Source organism: Quercus lobata, chromosome 8, assembly GCF_001633185.2.
Source record: "Quercus lobata isolate SW786 chromosome 8, ValleyOak3.0 Primary Assembly, whole genome shotgun sequence".
Taxonomy (NCBI): domain Eukaryota; kingdom Viridiplantae; phylum Streptophyta; class Magnoliopsida; order Fagales; family Fagaceae; genus Quercus; species Quercus lobata.
The window spans coordinates 30107305-30123324 of NC_044911.1; the positions used below are offsets into that span (position 1 = coordinate 30107305).

At 35.5% G+C, this 16020-nt stretch overlaps 1 protein-coding gene across 1 annotated transcript; it reads right to left on the reverse strand.

Moving 5' to 3' along the window:
- Window positions 1-4622: 4622 nt before the first annotated feature.
- LOC115957637 (protein disulfide isomerase-like 2-3) lies at window positions 4623-9816 on the reverse strand. Its single transcript, XM_031075930.1, has 9 exons — window positions 9538-9816; window positions 8468-8626; window positions 7889-8002; window positions 6787-6944; window positions 6524-6623; window positions 5659-5835; window positions 5432-5577; window positions 5064-5210; window positions 4623-4986 (listed from the first exon to the last, which is right to left on the reverse strand). The coding sequence occupies exons 1-9, from the start codon at window positions 9661-9663 to the stop codon at window positions 4812-4814; spliced, it is 1302 nt and encodes a 433-aa protein (XP_030931790.1). The 5' UTR covers window positions 9664-9816; the 3' UTR covers window positions 4623-4811.
- Between the last annotated feature and the right edge of the window lie 6204 nt (window positions 9817-16020).

Below are 16020 nucleotides of genomic sequence, written 5' to 3' on the forward strand. Positions count from 1 at the left end.
GTGATGAGGCAGCCTTACAGCTGCTGGTTAGAGGTTCCAGAAGGTGTTGGATGTGATAGGAAGGGATCCCCCGAACCCAACCTACACGTGTGTGGTGAAGATGACACCAAGAGGACAGTATATAACATGGAAGAATGCATTGAGAAAGGAGGATCGGAACTTCTGAACAAAGAGGACTTAGAAGAAATCCTTATGAACTAAAGAACTGAACTTGTTTCAGGGAGAAATTGATCGTTATATCAGTGCTAATCCATCTATAAACGCGAGGTTTAATCGTTTTTCTTTTAGAGTTAACCTAATTCTTTGACATCCACGCTCTACAAATTTTATTGTTTGGGCCTTTAACGTTCAAACCCAATACTAATTTGGGATCGTTACAAATTGAGTCCTTACAACAATAAATTACAAATAATAATTTGATATCATTTGAACCTACTTACAAACTTATATAATCAAATTTCAATTTTTTATAAGTATACTTTTAGACAAGTATATATATAAATATATGATATTTTATATAATTAAATCAAGCCTCATTCTTGAGTTTTTTTATAAATATTTGTGGGTTCCTATTTTGGACAGTACCCAGGCCCAAATGATGATAAGGATCCTGGGCCTCCAAAGACATAATGTTTGATGGTTGGTGGTTGGTGGACTGGGCTTGGTTCACTACAGCTATGTTGGGCTGATTATGAACCAATTTGTGCACAAAACATAGACCGTACAACACATATACATTCATACATGCACACATATATATTGTAAAATAAGTGGCTGAGGAATAGTAAAGAAATTATCAAGAAAAATGCGAGCAAGAACGTTAGGGATCCTCAGAAAACAGAGCGATAGTTCATTATATTAAGTTTTTAAGTACATTGGACCCTATTTCTCACTAGGATATGCCACGAGGTTCAAATAAGTTCAAAAGTCACAGACTTGTGAGGTTTGAATTCGGGTGTATTCTCAAGCACTTTTCTCTCTATTATTCTGAAGCTTAGTGAATCTCTCTGATGCTCTTTTTATACTTTGATTAATAGCTGTTGAATGCCTTTTGTTGATGCCTTTATCTTCCTTTTATAGTACCATTCAAGGGTTTTTGGCATGCCATTGTTTCCCTCCTTTTGCTGCCCTGAGTACCAAAACTAATGTTGTGTCGGCAACATTGGTGGTTGGTCCTTTCCTTATTTCTTAATTGTATCCTTCTTTTGAGGTTTATCTCCCAAAATTTCCCAGCTAACCTTCATCTTTTGGGAGATCCTAATGGGGCAAGTTCAAATGCCTTTCCTAGGTCAAGGCTTCCAATCCTTCTCCCAAAGCTTCTGAAAAGACTTTTCAGAGCCTTTTTGGTTGCCTCACCCTTTGTTCCTTTCCTTCAAATAGGTGTATTCCTTCTTGACATGTTGAAAGGCTCCCAGCCACCTTCCTTCATGGTTCACCCTTTCCTGCTCTGCCCGATGTTCTGGTTCTTCCTATCAAGTATTGGTCCCAAGCCACCATCTACAACATAGCCTTCTTCTGGGCTATAGGTGGCTGATAGGATATGACCCCTTTGGTCTCTGTGCCTAAGGGCATGCCTCCTTGTGCCATCCACATCCTGGTTGGCCTCCTTTGGCTCTTCCCGAGGATCCCCCCCTGGCTCTAGTAGTTCCAAGGTATCTTAGTCCAGTTTCTTTCTTCTCCCTAGGTGCCCTTAGGGATCCCCTTTTACAAAGGGCTGGGCCAAACTTCCCTTACTTTCTCCTTTCCTCTCTGAGGTCCAAGGCTTACCCTATCATGGGCTTGGACTCCCTCTTGCCTATTCTTAATGGGCCAAACCTTGGCTCACGGATTGGGCCTTCCTTGGTTTTGAGGGCCCATTTGCTTTGGATCTTAACACTTGTAACATTTTGAACCTCGACAACATGTTATGTTTGAATTTGACTCGTTTAATAGTCAAGCCCAAACTTGGCTAATTTGCTAACCAAATTAACATAAACAACTATTTTCCCAAGGTGAACTCAAGTTGTTCAAAATAAGCTTGATTCATTTACAACCCTAGAAAGAGTGAAGAGGATGCCAATTTATGTTACTGATACAATCTTCTTGTTTTTTGTTTAGACAAACAAACATACTAAACCTATTATGAGATGGATTCAGATCATCCACACATTTTTTATTTCTCTAATAAATTAGAAGTTTTAATAATGACCGAAAGAATTATACAAGAGGAGGACCTTTCCCATCTTCACCTTATTGGAAAAAAATTTAGTTAGGGAAGGATGAGATAGTAACAGGTTCATCAAAATTACACGAGGCAGACCATTTTTCAATGTTATGAGCAAGAAATTGTTGGGAAATTAGAACTGAACAATTTGCTTTCTTTAAAATAATATTTGTCCCCACTCAATTGTGTTTGATAGAAAAATATAGAAAAATTTCAAGATACAACTGAGCCAGAAATTTAGAGATAACAAATATAGAGAATTCTATGAACTTCTTTGAAATTGAAGGTACGCAAAAATTAAAAAAATAAAAAGAAGAAGAAGAGAATATGAATGAATAATGAAGAGATACTAATAAAAAGACACTTTTTTTTTTTTTTTAATAAAGTTTCAACTTATGGTGTCCCCTTCTGATAAATGTGCTTTTTATCATTTATTATCAGACCAAGACACTAATTAGTTTTTGAGGTAAGCGGGAATTGAACCCCAAATTTCTTATTCAACCATCAAAAACTTTACTAATTGAGTTAACTAGCTAGAACTCAGATAAAAAGACATATTGGAATGGTCACTTCTAGAGAGACATAAATTTTAAAATTATGCTAGGACGATTACTAACTTTTAGGAATAGAAAACATTCATTTTGGCTTGTTTTAGTGCATATTATTGTTAATCTGTCAATGATCTCGCTAGTCGCTAGAGCAATTGTTTTAGTACACATAAAAAATATCTACATAAAGTTCACATATTCTTATACTGTGATTCACTCACACGATCATTTTGTTAATAGTGTCCTAAAATCTAATTTGTAAGACATTCTTTGATTAATAAAAGCATTTTATTCTTTTAGACTTATTTGTGCATGAGGTTTTTTGACATTTAGTCCATGAGGTACATTATACATGATATATGATTTAGGTATGGAATGATATTCTTATACAGAAGATCTAAATCAAAAATTCCTTGTAAACTCATAAGCCCTAGTTCTTAGTTGGTGATAAAAAATAAATAAATAAATAAAAAATTCCTTGTAAACTCATAAGCCCTAGTTCATAGTTGGTGATAAAATTAAGTTTTTCACCTATAAAGATGAGGAATAGTGTGTTCCCAACATGCTACATATAATTACCCAAGGTTTAACAGTACAAGTTCACTCTGATATATATCAAAGTAACCAACATTTCACGTTTGAGTTCACCATCCTTTTTTGTTTGTCAAAAGACTCAACTCAATCAATAATACGGGCTTTCAAGTTCGCGTACACTGAAAGGGGTGCTACTTTACATATTGCTATGAATACATAAGGAAAGAGTGAAACTAAAAGCTACCCATCCTTGCACATTTCGTAGGGGTAATTTGCAAAATTTGCTAAATAGACAAAAGAACCATTGCTTTTTGCCAAATAAATAGACACAAATTGGGATTTTTATCAAAATAATACTAATTTTCAAAAAAATTTCATTAGTTAGCACATTTTTTAAACTATTTAGCAAACTAATATCTCGAGTGTGTAAAACTCAATTTTGGACTATACAAATTGGGTTTGTAAGGCTCGATTTTCAGTGTTCTTCCCACGAAGAACAAACCCAAACTACGAAGGGAAGAACAAATCCAAACTACGAAGGCAAGAAAAAAAAAAATCAAACTTAGGCGGTGACAGTGAAGGCTCTAAGAGGCAGCGGCGAAGGATCTAGGTGGTGGTGACGAGTTTGTTGATGTTTCTCTTTGGATCTTTGGGTGGGTTTCTTGATTCTTGTTGTTGATGTTTCTCTCTGGGTCTTTGGGTTTCTTGATTGTTGATGTTTCTCTCTGGATTTCGTTGGGTTTGTTGACGAAGTGTTGTTCCCTCGTTGGAGGGGAGTGAGAGACGGAGAGGTAAGTGAAAAATCATGTCTCTCTAATTCTCTGGATTTCGCTAGGTTTGTTGTTGTTGATGGAGTGTTGTTGTGTCTAGATTCTTTGGATTTCCTCAGGTTTGCTGAGAAATCGAGGTGTACAAACTCGATTTGTATTGCTGCTCGCAAGGAAATCAAGTTCAGTGGACTCGATTTAGCACTCCAAAATTAAGTCTATTGCACTTGAGATATTAGTTTGCTAAATAGTTATGAAAACGTGCTAACTAACGAAATTGTTTGCAAATTGATATTATTTTGAAAGAAAAAAAGAAAAAAAAAAATCCCACAAATTGTGTTTGAAGAACTTGCATGTAATATGATAAGATCTAATTCTTAAGACACGGAACATGCATGTTTCATTCAGTTCAAAAAATTGTAAAATACGTTTGAAGAATATGGAAATGAGAATTAAAAATATATATATATATATATATATATATATATTTTTTTTTCCATGACATGATGCTCCTCAATAATAAACCTTTAGATGGTGATCGTACTTCAAACCTCTGGACTACCAAAAACAGGCAAGGAAAGAATTGGAGAACATTCCTCATAATAAGTCATTAGAAATTAGAGCACGTTCACTATGGGAAATAAGTCATTTAATAGTAACTATAAAATGTCTCATGGCACAAAAACATTGTTTTTTGCATCAAAATCGTTCTTAGACTGAAATCTGATTCTCGTTTTCTAATATTCTGCTTCAAGGTGATCATAACTCATCCTTGCTTGCAGCATCTTCCCCCATGAGTTCTTCAAGAGAGAATTCATCCTCTTCAATGATCTCCCCATCTTTACCATCCCATGGTTCTGTCTTCACAATCTCGGGAGTGCCATCCAGAGGCAAATTGCCCTTTCCTCCAAGCCCAGCTTCCCTCACAAATTCTCTGCGAAACCAAACACTATATTCATTCTCCTGTCCATATCTATATTAGTATTTGAGGTAAAGCACAACAGAACTTACATAATATGGTCAAGCTCAAATGCGCTCTTAAGTGGCGCAAATGCACCTTTCTTCACATTCAATGCTACCAAGGCAGGATACCCATACCCACCAACACCTACACGCTTCTCAAGATCCGGCTGCTTCCCAGCTGCCACCCAGACATAGCTGTAAGATACAGGAAAATTTAATTTCAGTATGATATCTTCAACCATTAAGCCAAAAAAGTGTCTCAGAATAATTTGAATTCAATAAAGTAGTTGATGCATAAATAAAATTGGATTGCCAGCAAAAAAATCTTAAGAACCTAACTCAGAGAGGAATAGAATAAAAAATGACATTTGGGGTAAAAGAAAGAGTAAATCAGAATGGTAAGAACTCCAAGATACCTGTATGAATTCCTTTTGAACTTCTCTGCAACTGATAATAACTGCTGGATGTACTTGTTCCTCCCTTCTGCCTTGGAATCCAGAATGTCAGGGAGGAAAGATACAAAACAGATAGCGACTGACCCACATTTCTCTTCCATGGCATCCTATATGGAGAACTTGAATAAAATTAATGCACTCACATTATGGTTCCATAAGAAGTTTTGGAAGTAAAGCAAGGGGCTTACCGGGCCTGTCAGCTCAGTCACTTCAGGAGGTGCAATATTTGTTTCCAGCTGCTCTAAAGCAAATGATTCAATTGCTGAGGCACTTCTTGCACCCTCATAGGGGATTGGGCTATCTTTGTCAGCACCAAATACTAAGATGGTTGGAAATCCTTGAACATTGAACCTGCTCATTAAAGACTGGTAAAGCCAACCTATTAGAACCATATGATTTAAGAAACAAAATGATGAATCCAATACATATACTTCATGAATCTCCCATCCAAGGTTTTGAAGTACCAGTGTGCTATGTGAAAACAATCATTAAAAAAAAAATTAGAGAACTTGCAGACCTCTAAAATAATGAATTAACTGTGCATAAACAATGTGTTTCACTCACATTAAAAAAAAAAAAAAGCTAAATAGAGCTATAAACAAAGATAAGTGGAGAAGAAACCATTGTGATTTGCTGCAGTCCATAAGAATTAAACATCAGAACTACAAGTACAAATGATGTAGACGAGATATTTACTTTGAAAGGCATATTATATTAACCAATTAGGTGGAAGAGTAGACCTTTGTGGCACAATATCTACACTACTAGTAACAACCTTTACCTTTCAACTTAAAACTAATGGTCCGTTTGGATTGAGGGAGAAAGAGAGAGATTAGAGTAAAAATTGGTCTAAGGGAGAAAGAGGGAGAGTAGAGTAGAATTGGTCAAAATTAGCCAATTTTCAGCCAACTCTACTCCCCTTCACTCTTCCTCCCTCCCCCTCAATCCAAATAGGCCCGAAGACTATGAAGAACATCTCCACACCTTGAGGAATATGTTAATAAATGAATTTAAAAACTGTGCATTATTTCCCATTCCAGACCAATGTTTTACCTTTTCTGCATCACAGTCAACATGACCCAGCTTCACCTTCCCCTTTAAGTTACCAGCAGCCTTCTTCCACTCAGGAGCCAATTTTTTACAGTGTCCACACCTTTTAAAGAAGAAAATTGGACAAGAATCATCACCAAAAACTACAAATATGAAAGTAATTTAGGTATGGCCAGGCCCACTATATTACATTTAATTTATGCTGACAATGTGCTAGACCATAAATCTAAATAGACTCAAAAAGATATTCTGACAAAACCACTTACCACGGTGCAAAGAACTCCACAATCCAAAGTTCTTTACTTTTAAGCACCAGCTCATCAAAATTGCTGGAATTCAGTTCTACTGAAGCACTAGGTTCAGATTTTCCATTTGATCCTCCGGTTGCTTTTCCATCTAATCGTTCCTTTAGAAGTGCCTTTACCTGTAAAAGACCACACGCTTAGTGTCCATTTGGCATGATTAATTTGGCCATCTTATTTTTGCTACTATTCATGGGCCCCACTGCACTTTTTAGTACTATTCATACGTCCCACTATACTATTTCAACTAATTTTTACCTTTATCTACAGTACTTTCAGTAAAATAAGTGAATCCCAAACAGACCATTAGAATATAACACATAATGCAAGTTGCACAAACTCTTAAGTACCGGCTCAAGTGAGATAGATGATCCTAAATATCTCATAAACAAGTGAATAACTAAATATATACACACACACACACACACACACAAAAGATATCTCCACTCAGTACTGAGACATTTCATTTTGAACAACCAAATACCCATACCTTCAAACGTAAAACTGAAGTGTGAGTATTTTGTCAGCAGGTTCCACACCCCCCCCCCCTCTCTCTCTCTCTCTCTCTCTCTCTCATGTTAAAATAAAAAGGAACGGTGAATGAAGTACTTCTTTTGGGGGAGATAACAGCTAAAGTAGTCTATCTTGTAAAGTACCTGCTTGACCCTCTAGAAGATGACATCAGGCCCAAATCAGCAAAATTAAAGGGCACATCTAATGTGAGATGTAACATTTTGTGGTCACTAAAACCAACCAAACTTAGGTAGAATCAATGCAGCAGCACATTAGCGTGCAGCCCACTAATTTTAGCCACTGTTTGTAACTTCATAAATGTGCTAAACATTGTCTTCTTTAGACTCAAAACAAGCCATGTCATACTATATTTCAGTCCAGTTTCCGATTCTAGTACACACATAGCCAAATTTAACCCTTTTCATCATTTACTAATAACATTAAATTGCTACATTTTTATCCAAAGGATTTTACACGAAAGGAGGAAGGAAATTAGGAAAGTCTATAAATTCTCTTAATAAATTTAAAGAAAGGGCTGAAAATCACAACAAACCTGTTTAAGTGCAAATTCTGCAATGGGTTTGACATCTCTAGCTCCTTGATAATCTACAGGAGGCTTCCCAGGTGCAAACACCTTTATGGTAGGAAATCCTTTGATCCCATATTCCTACAAAGCAATCACATGCATACCCAAACAGACTCTGGTTAATTTTGAGTGAGCGATAGAATGCCATAGGTCACAATTACTTCAGATCAAGCACTAATATCTTTGTGAAAAAAACATGTGACCCTTCTCATCTTTAAATTTTGATGAAACATGAACACAGATTCCTTCTTTATATCAGTAAATATTTCACTACCAATTTTATTTATTTATTTATTTATAATTTGATAGTTGGGGAAATGGGGGATTTGAACCCTAGATGTCTCTTTTGAAAACACCAGGAGATGCCAACCAGTTGAGTTACAAGGCTTTTGGCAATATTTCACTACCATTTTTATCACTTTTCCAGTTAAGTAATTTGCCATCAATTAAAATACCAGCAGTCAGCAAACTATATCTGCAAATCTATTATTAACTCTAATTATGTGGTATTCGGAACAGATTATTGTCATGAAAAGAATTCCAAACCTGAGCTAGGGACTGGTGTGCATCAGCATCGAGCGCTGCCACAGTGGCAACACCTTTCAAGACAGTAGCTGCCTTCTCCCATGTAGGTGTTAGAGCCTTACAGTGCCCACACCATGGTGCAAAGAACTCAACCAGTACCACTCCATTGGAGTTCAGAACCTGTCATGTTCCCAAGACATTGCTTAGAAAATCATAATTGGATGTGATTTAAACTCTATTTAGTCTTTCAGAGCTTGCTTAATGCATTGAGGTGTTTTTCAAAATTCAAAAATGGAAGCACCCCAAACAAAGAAAAATCATTATGTTTTATACCATTCACGTAAAAAAATAATATTGAATTCATATGTTTAAATTGTCAAAAAGATGATAGTGAGAAAACTATTTAAAAAAACTTATAGAGACCCACCACCACCGACAACAAAGCCTTTGGAAATGGATCAAATTAGTCAAGGTCGGCCACATGTATTCAGGAAACGCCCCAAAGAGAAGAATTTATATAGTAAACAACATGGAAGACATGAATGAACATTACATGATCCATTTCCAGACAAACCGATTTAAAAAAGTTTAACATATTATACAATTAAGGGTACACATGACTCCTCACATGGAGATGGAATCCACAAACAAACCAAATCATATTTTTCCTTAAAAGAAATTGTTTATCTATTAGACTCCCAACACTAATCACTATTTCCAAACCCAGCTATAGTAAACCAAAATCTCATCACCCAAAAAGTAATTCTTTTAGACCAAAAAAAAAAAAAAAAAGTGGAACAACAATGAAAACAACAACGACAACAACAATAACATCTGCACTATGACACTGTAAAATCAGATCGAAAATTATGACAAGCAAATACGAATTAAGAATTAATTCGACACATTCCAACACATATATATATATATATATATATATATATATTCCCGAGCTAAGAGTTTCGGATAGTGATCTTTCAGCAGAAACGATGCCGATTTCACATGTTCGCGAAATGTGAAGAAATTTTACAAAGAAAAATAGTATTTAAATTTTTTTTTTTTTTTTAAAAAGAAAAAGAAAAAGGAAAAACCTTGGACTTGAAGTTGGAGGGGTTTAACTGAAGAACTGGAGAAGAGGGTCCGTACAGTGCTTCACAGAGATTGAATGCGATGAAAATAAACACAGATATGACCACGGCTCTGCTATTCTTTCTCATTCTCGTTCGCTATCTCTCTCTCTCTCTCTCTCTCTCTCTGTGCTTTGAATCAATGAATTACACACAGACACAGACACACACACACACACTAATAAGGGACTCCAAATCGAAGAGGAGAGAGAAGACGGAAACCTCACTCTGGTTTTTCTGCTGGGTCGAGCTACGTGTGTTCACCAATCAGCGACTTACACCTCAGCTCCTCGTTAAAATGCCATATTTTAGATGCAGTGATTGGGTGAGGTCTGTCAAAATCCTTATATCATGCCACGTCTTCAAGTAAGTAACTTATTTATTCTTTGCTAATCGGTAATTTATTTGTCAGAATTTGTAAGTAGGAAAGGAGTTCATACATCATGGTTTAAAAAATCAAATCGGAACAAAAATCGGTTTTGCCTCCGATTTTCGATTTAATTAGGTTTTTGACCAGTTTAGGGATTTTTTTTAACCAAATTGGTGTTCAATTCTTGGTTGAATCGGGTAGACCGACTAGTCCAATCCAGTCCGGTTTTTAAAACCATGACATATATGCTAAGTCTACAATATTTTTACAACAAATCATAAGTAAAAGTTGTTATTAGTTCTAATTTAAATCCATAATTGAAAACACATTTTTGTCCATTAGTAATAATTTGTCACTTAAAATTTGTTGTTAAAATATTATAAACATAGTATTTTTTCAAAGTCAAAACCTTTTATCAAAGTTGGACATCATGTTGAGTTGATTACTGTTGCATCATATATATATATATATATATAAAGAGAGAGAGAGAGAGAGAGAGAGAGAGAGAGAGAGAGTAATTGAATGCTTTCTTTTTTTTATCATTTTTAGGTAAGTGTATACTTCTTTTTAGTAATAATATATAAAAACATATATAACAATTTTACAAAAATTTCAATTCTAATATATAATTTTTAAAGCAATAAGAACTTATTATACGTAGGAATACTTTAGAAATTCTATTTAAAGCTTCGAACAGAAATAATAATAATAATAATAATAATAATAATAATAATAATATACTTCCATTTGCCACTCATAATTAGGGTTGTCCACGGGTCGATCCAGGTTGGGTTTGTGCCCAACCTAAAACTAACTCGATCACTTCAAGATTCTCATACCTGGACTCGCCGCTAACTGATAAAAGAAGTCAATTCAGGTGGTTAGATTTTCATCTAGTATTGTTCAGTCCTCGTTCAGATTCGAGTTGTCAGAAATTTTGTCGAAAGCCGTCAAATTTTGCAAGATCTGGCCAAATCTTGACGAGATCAGGCCAAATCTCGACCAGATCTCACTTGATATCTTCGAGATCAGGCCGAATCTCAACATATTAGACAAAAACACTGGCAAACCACTATTACCGATGGAGAACGACAACTTTCCGATGTGTAGATAGTCGGGTCAGTTGAAAATTGGTTTCTCAGGCTCAGACTTGCCAATTGACCCACCGTTTTCGAGTTCTAGGAACAAAGACCCACTGCTGACCGTCACCGGCATCGAGTTGGCTGATTCTCAGGTCGGATTGAACGAGTTGGGCGGGTGGGTCGGTTACGAGTTTGTTTGGACACCCTTACTCATATCCATGAGATGAGACTTGAGAGATTTATTTGATTTAAAAAAAAAAAAAAAAAAAGTCTCCAAAAGGACCAAAACCCTTATGTCTCACGTCATTCACCTTTTCCCAAACAAAATATCAAAACCAACCATTGTTTCCTTCTTTAACTCTTCTATTTCCCATTTTTTTGTTACCCTCTGGCCTTTGCTACATTTTTAGTCTTCCCCAAAATAGATTAGATCTGCTTCAACCAAAAGTAAATGGTAAGATTTTAGCAACAGTGGAATTGTCGGCTACAAAAGAATATTGGATCTCATTCATAGTTTCATGTTGTCAAAATTCTCTTTCACCTCCTTCTCTCTATTCCAAAACTCCACTCTCACTCTGAAAGAACTCTACGCTTCATATTGGGCGAAATTTGAATTTCAACCGAAATTACCTAGAATTGACTAGAATGGTTTAAAGGTCCTGAAATTTTTTGAAATTTAATTCGAGGTGGAACATATAGTTTTGCCATTCCAATTTGCATGCCGGTACGGGAAATTCTAGCCATTTTGGTTGAAATGAAACGAAACGAAATTCATAACATTAGTTTTTATAAAGATATATATCTGGGATACAAATCTTATATATATAAATATATATATATATATATATATATATATTAGGAATTTAGAATTACTAACACTAGGAGTGTCATGAGGCTAGCTTCAAAAAATGAACAAATATTTACATGTTTATTTTGTAGCAAAAAAAAAAAAAAAAAACCTTTGTTTTTATTATATATATATGATTTTTATATTGAGAACTTAATTTATAAGTGGATAAAGTAATTTGAAAATCAACAAGAGAGTGACCCTATTTTTTAGGCAGTGTTTTAGTAGGAGTTAGAATTGTATTTTTACCGGATTGTCCTTTAGTTTTGTCTCTACTTAAATATAGGAGTGTAGGGATATTTTTGAACTAAAAAAAAAAAAAAAAAAAAAAACCCCATATTTTTATTATATATATAATTTTTATTATGAGAATCTAATTTATAAGTGAATAAAGCAATTTGAAAATCAACAAAAAAGTGACCCTATTTTTTAAGCTATGTTTTAGCGTGAGTTAGAGTTGTATTTTACTGGATTGCCCTTTAATTTTGTCTCTACTTAAAAATAAGAGTGTAGGGGCATTTTTGAGGATCTCAAATGGGTGAAGCCCCTTAAATAGTAGTGTATATATATATATATAGTAGTTGGTCCAAATTTGGTTCGGTTGGCTTTTCTACACTAAATTTATTAATGAAAGGAGGCTCTATTGAAGCTAGTTACCACTTAAGTCCTTAGGAGAATGTCGTTCTGTGAATCAGAGAGTCCTTGAGAGAATTAGTGATTGTCCTCGGTAAAGTTTCTATAGGCGAGTCATAGAGTGTCCCTAAGAGGTTCAAACATAGTCCTCGAGAGACTTGGAGATAGTCCCTAAAAGGGTTAGAGAGTGTCCTAGGGAGACTTATAAAGTGTCCTTGAGAGGGTCAAAAAGAGTCTTCGAGAGAGTGTCCAGGAGAGTTAGAGACAACGGATTCGAGCCATAAGAGAATTAAAGAAAAGGAGAAAGAGGTAGCCCCCTTTGCCAAATTGTCTTCTTCCTTTTAAAGAGAGATGTGCAATTATAGGTGCTCAAGGGAATATGTGGTGGTCAGTAATAGAGAATGTGTGCCTGTATGTGTCTTTTAAGTGGGACCTCCTTGTTTCACTATCAAGATAGGGAGGGGAAGTGGACACTGGAGGTATTTTGGGACCTTAGATAGCTCTAGGCTTTTCCATACTTGGACAGGCTAGGGTTTTGAGCTAATGGCAGCGTAGAGCTTAGCCATACCTGGACAAGCCAAGGTTTTAAGATGCCTAGACAAAATCGATGATTAAAATATTGGCGATGTGGGGCTTGGTTATACCTGGATGGGCCAGGGTTTTAGATAATTACAACGCGAGGATGGACTAAGGTTTGAGATAATGGCGGCTAGGGACTCAACCATACCTAGATCTGTTAGGGTTTTAATTGTTCAATGTCTTCAAATAGGACTTTACGAAAGGTCTTTGTAATAGGCCATCTTGAGAAAACCTCTAATAATTAAGTTGTCAAGATAGATTGTAGAGAATGTTCTAAGAGATGGGCCACCCTGATCCAGCCCCTATCTGATGTGTAGCTATAGGCTACTCTACTATAGGGGCTGGACCTTGATCTTAAGTTGCACCATTGCTTTAGTTCAGCTCCCTAGCAACATCAGTTATAGTGGATCCAAAATTGGTTTAGTTGACTTTTCTAGGATGAATTTATTGGTTGAAGGAGGCTTTGTTGAAGCTAGGTGCCATGTGAGTCCTCGAGTGAATCAGAAAGTGGTCCTTAGGCGAGTTAAAGAGTCTCCTTAAGAGGGTTAGAGAAAGTCCATGGGAGACTCAAAGATAGTCCCTAAAAATGTTAAAGAGCGTCCTCAAGAGAGTTAAAGAGTATCCTTGAAAGGATCAGAGAGAGTCCTAGGGAGACTTAGAGATAGTCCCTAAGAGGGTTAGAGAATGTCCTCAGGAGAGTTAAAGAGTGTCCTTGAAAGGATCAGAGAAATCTTTGGGAGAATGTTCTGGAGAATCCCTAAAAGGGTTAGAGCATTGGGTGAGAGAGAGAGAGAGAGAGAGAGAGAGAGAGGGTACAAATTTGGAAAGGTGTTAATCATCCAAGCCCATTTGGCCGAGCAAACTAGCCTCCACTTATATATTCCATAGCCACATTCCAATAAGGTCACCTATTAGGGCTTTATCCTAACACATCAACCCAAATCACACACAAGAATCAACACAAGATTTGAAAGTGAATTAAGCGTGTTCTTCAACCAAATCCTATACATTTTCCTATTTGATTCAAGCATCTTGAAATGTTTCTAATCCATCAAAAGCCCTAATCTTGTTACTAAGGAAGTATTAAAACCCTAGAGATGGTACTAGTACGTTTTTGAAAACTAGAAATCAAACAAACATTTAGCAAAGAAAAGAAATTTGGAAAATCTAGGTTTCTAGATGAGCTTGCTTATGCATGACTAAGGCTATGCACACAAGCTTCTCAAGACACATACATGCGGTCAAGCTTGCATATGTACCTCAAGATTGGAACCCTCCTCTTTATTTAATTTAACCTAAATATTTGTAACCTTAGGAACCTAAGCCCAGGAAACATCAGTGACACAAATAAACAAGTTAGTAAACTTTTAACTAAAGTGCCAAAGACCTGAAAAAGGTGTTGGCCAGGCAAAAACAAAAAGAACTTCAAAGGATTTTTAAGAAAAACCCATCTTTTTACTCTAGAATCAATTTTCAATTATTCTAATACATATTTTAGTGAATAATTGCTTGTTGTTTTGAAAAGAATGCCAATGAGGCTTTTATAGGTGAAAATTGGAGTGCAAAACCATCTTCCACTAGTGTGGAATCAATTTCGCATCTAATTTCGAAGAGAAACTTTCTTTAAATAGCTCCACCACTAGCTCTAACCTACGAGGGTAGGCTTGATACCATGCACGTGTAGGTTTCAAATTGTGTGTGTACAAAGCTAGGGTTTTGTGTGTATATATATATATATATATATATATATATAAAAGGAATAGTTCTCTTGCATCTTGCTTGACAAAGGCCTTGGGAATGGGTTCTTTCAATGTTGTCAATGAGGAGTAAGGGCTTAAGTTTTGTAGGATACAAAATAAGTTATTTACATTTTGCTGCTGTGAGCGATTGTGACCCCGACTCACCAATTTTTTTCTCAAACTGGGCCTAACCCGCGCGAACGGGTGGGATTGTGATGCTCAAAATATTGAAGTCACTGTAAAATGTACCCTCCTAGATTGAGGATTTTACATAGAGTCACCCCTTATTTAATTTAAATGGATAAATAAGAAAATCTTCTCTATAAAAAAAAATGCTTCTGTTGTATTATTATATATGACAATTTACATCAATTTTGTAACACAAATTTACAATGCTTTATGGTCCTAGATACAATCTAAGAATGTAAATTACATTGCTTTGTTTCCTAGTTATATTCTAAAAAAATGTAAAATTGCATATAAAAGAGCCTAGTTTAGAACCCTTGATCTTCGTTTGGAGGCTGATTTATGAGATGAGAAGGGATTAAGTACCCATCTCGCTTGGTAAAACTAGTCTCCTAGGTTAAGATGGCCAATATCATGTCATGTCAAACAAATACAAACAATATATCATATAAACATGTTAATTTGCAAGAATTGTAAACAAATATGTGTTGGGGAATTTAACATAAAGAGAAACAAAAAGTGAAATTTGTTCGATAACAATGTAAATGTAAAGAAAGCATGAAAGTAATGGCATGTTCATCCAAGAAATTAATGTAAACAAGGAATTCCTAGCCTAGGCATGTTCTTCTAAGCATGTGAAGGAAAACAAAATTGTCATGTTATTTGTCATCAACATAATTGAAAAAGAAAATTTATTTTTAGGCCTACCAATCATCCAAGCAATCATGAGAAGAACAAAGAAAATCACCCAGACATGTTCATCCAAGTATTTAAGCGAAAACTATAATGTTAATTAAACCTGTTTGTCTAAGCATTCAAAAAAGAGAGAATAACTACCTAAACATGTTCATCTAAGCATATTATGAAAAGCAAATAATAACTCAAAAGTGTTCATCCAAGCCTATGAAGCAAAACAGAGAATTGTCATGCTATTTGTCATCCACACAATTGCAAAGAGAAAAACAAAACATTTAAGCATATTTGATCATCTAAGTAATTATGAAAAAAAAA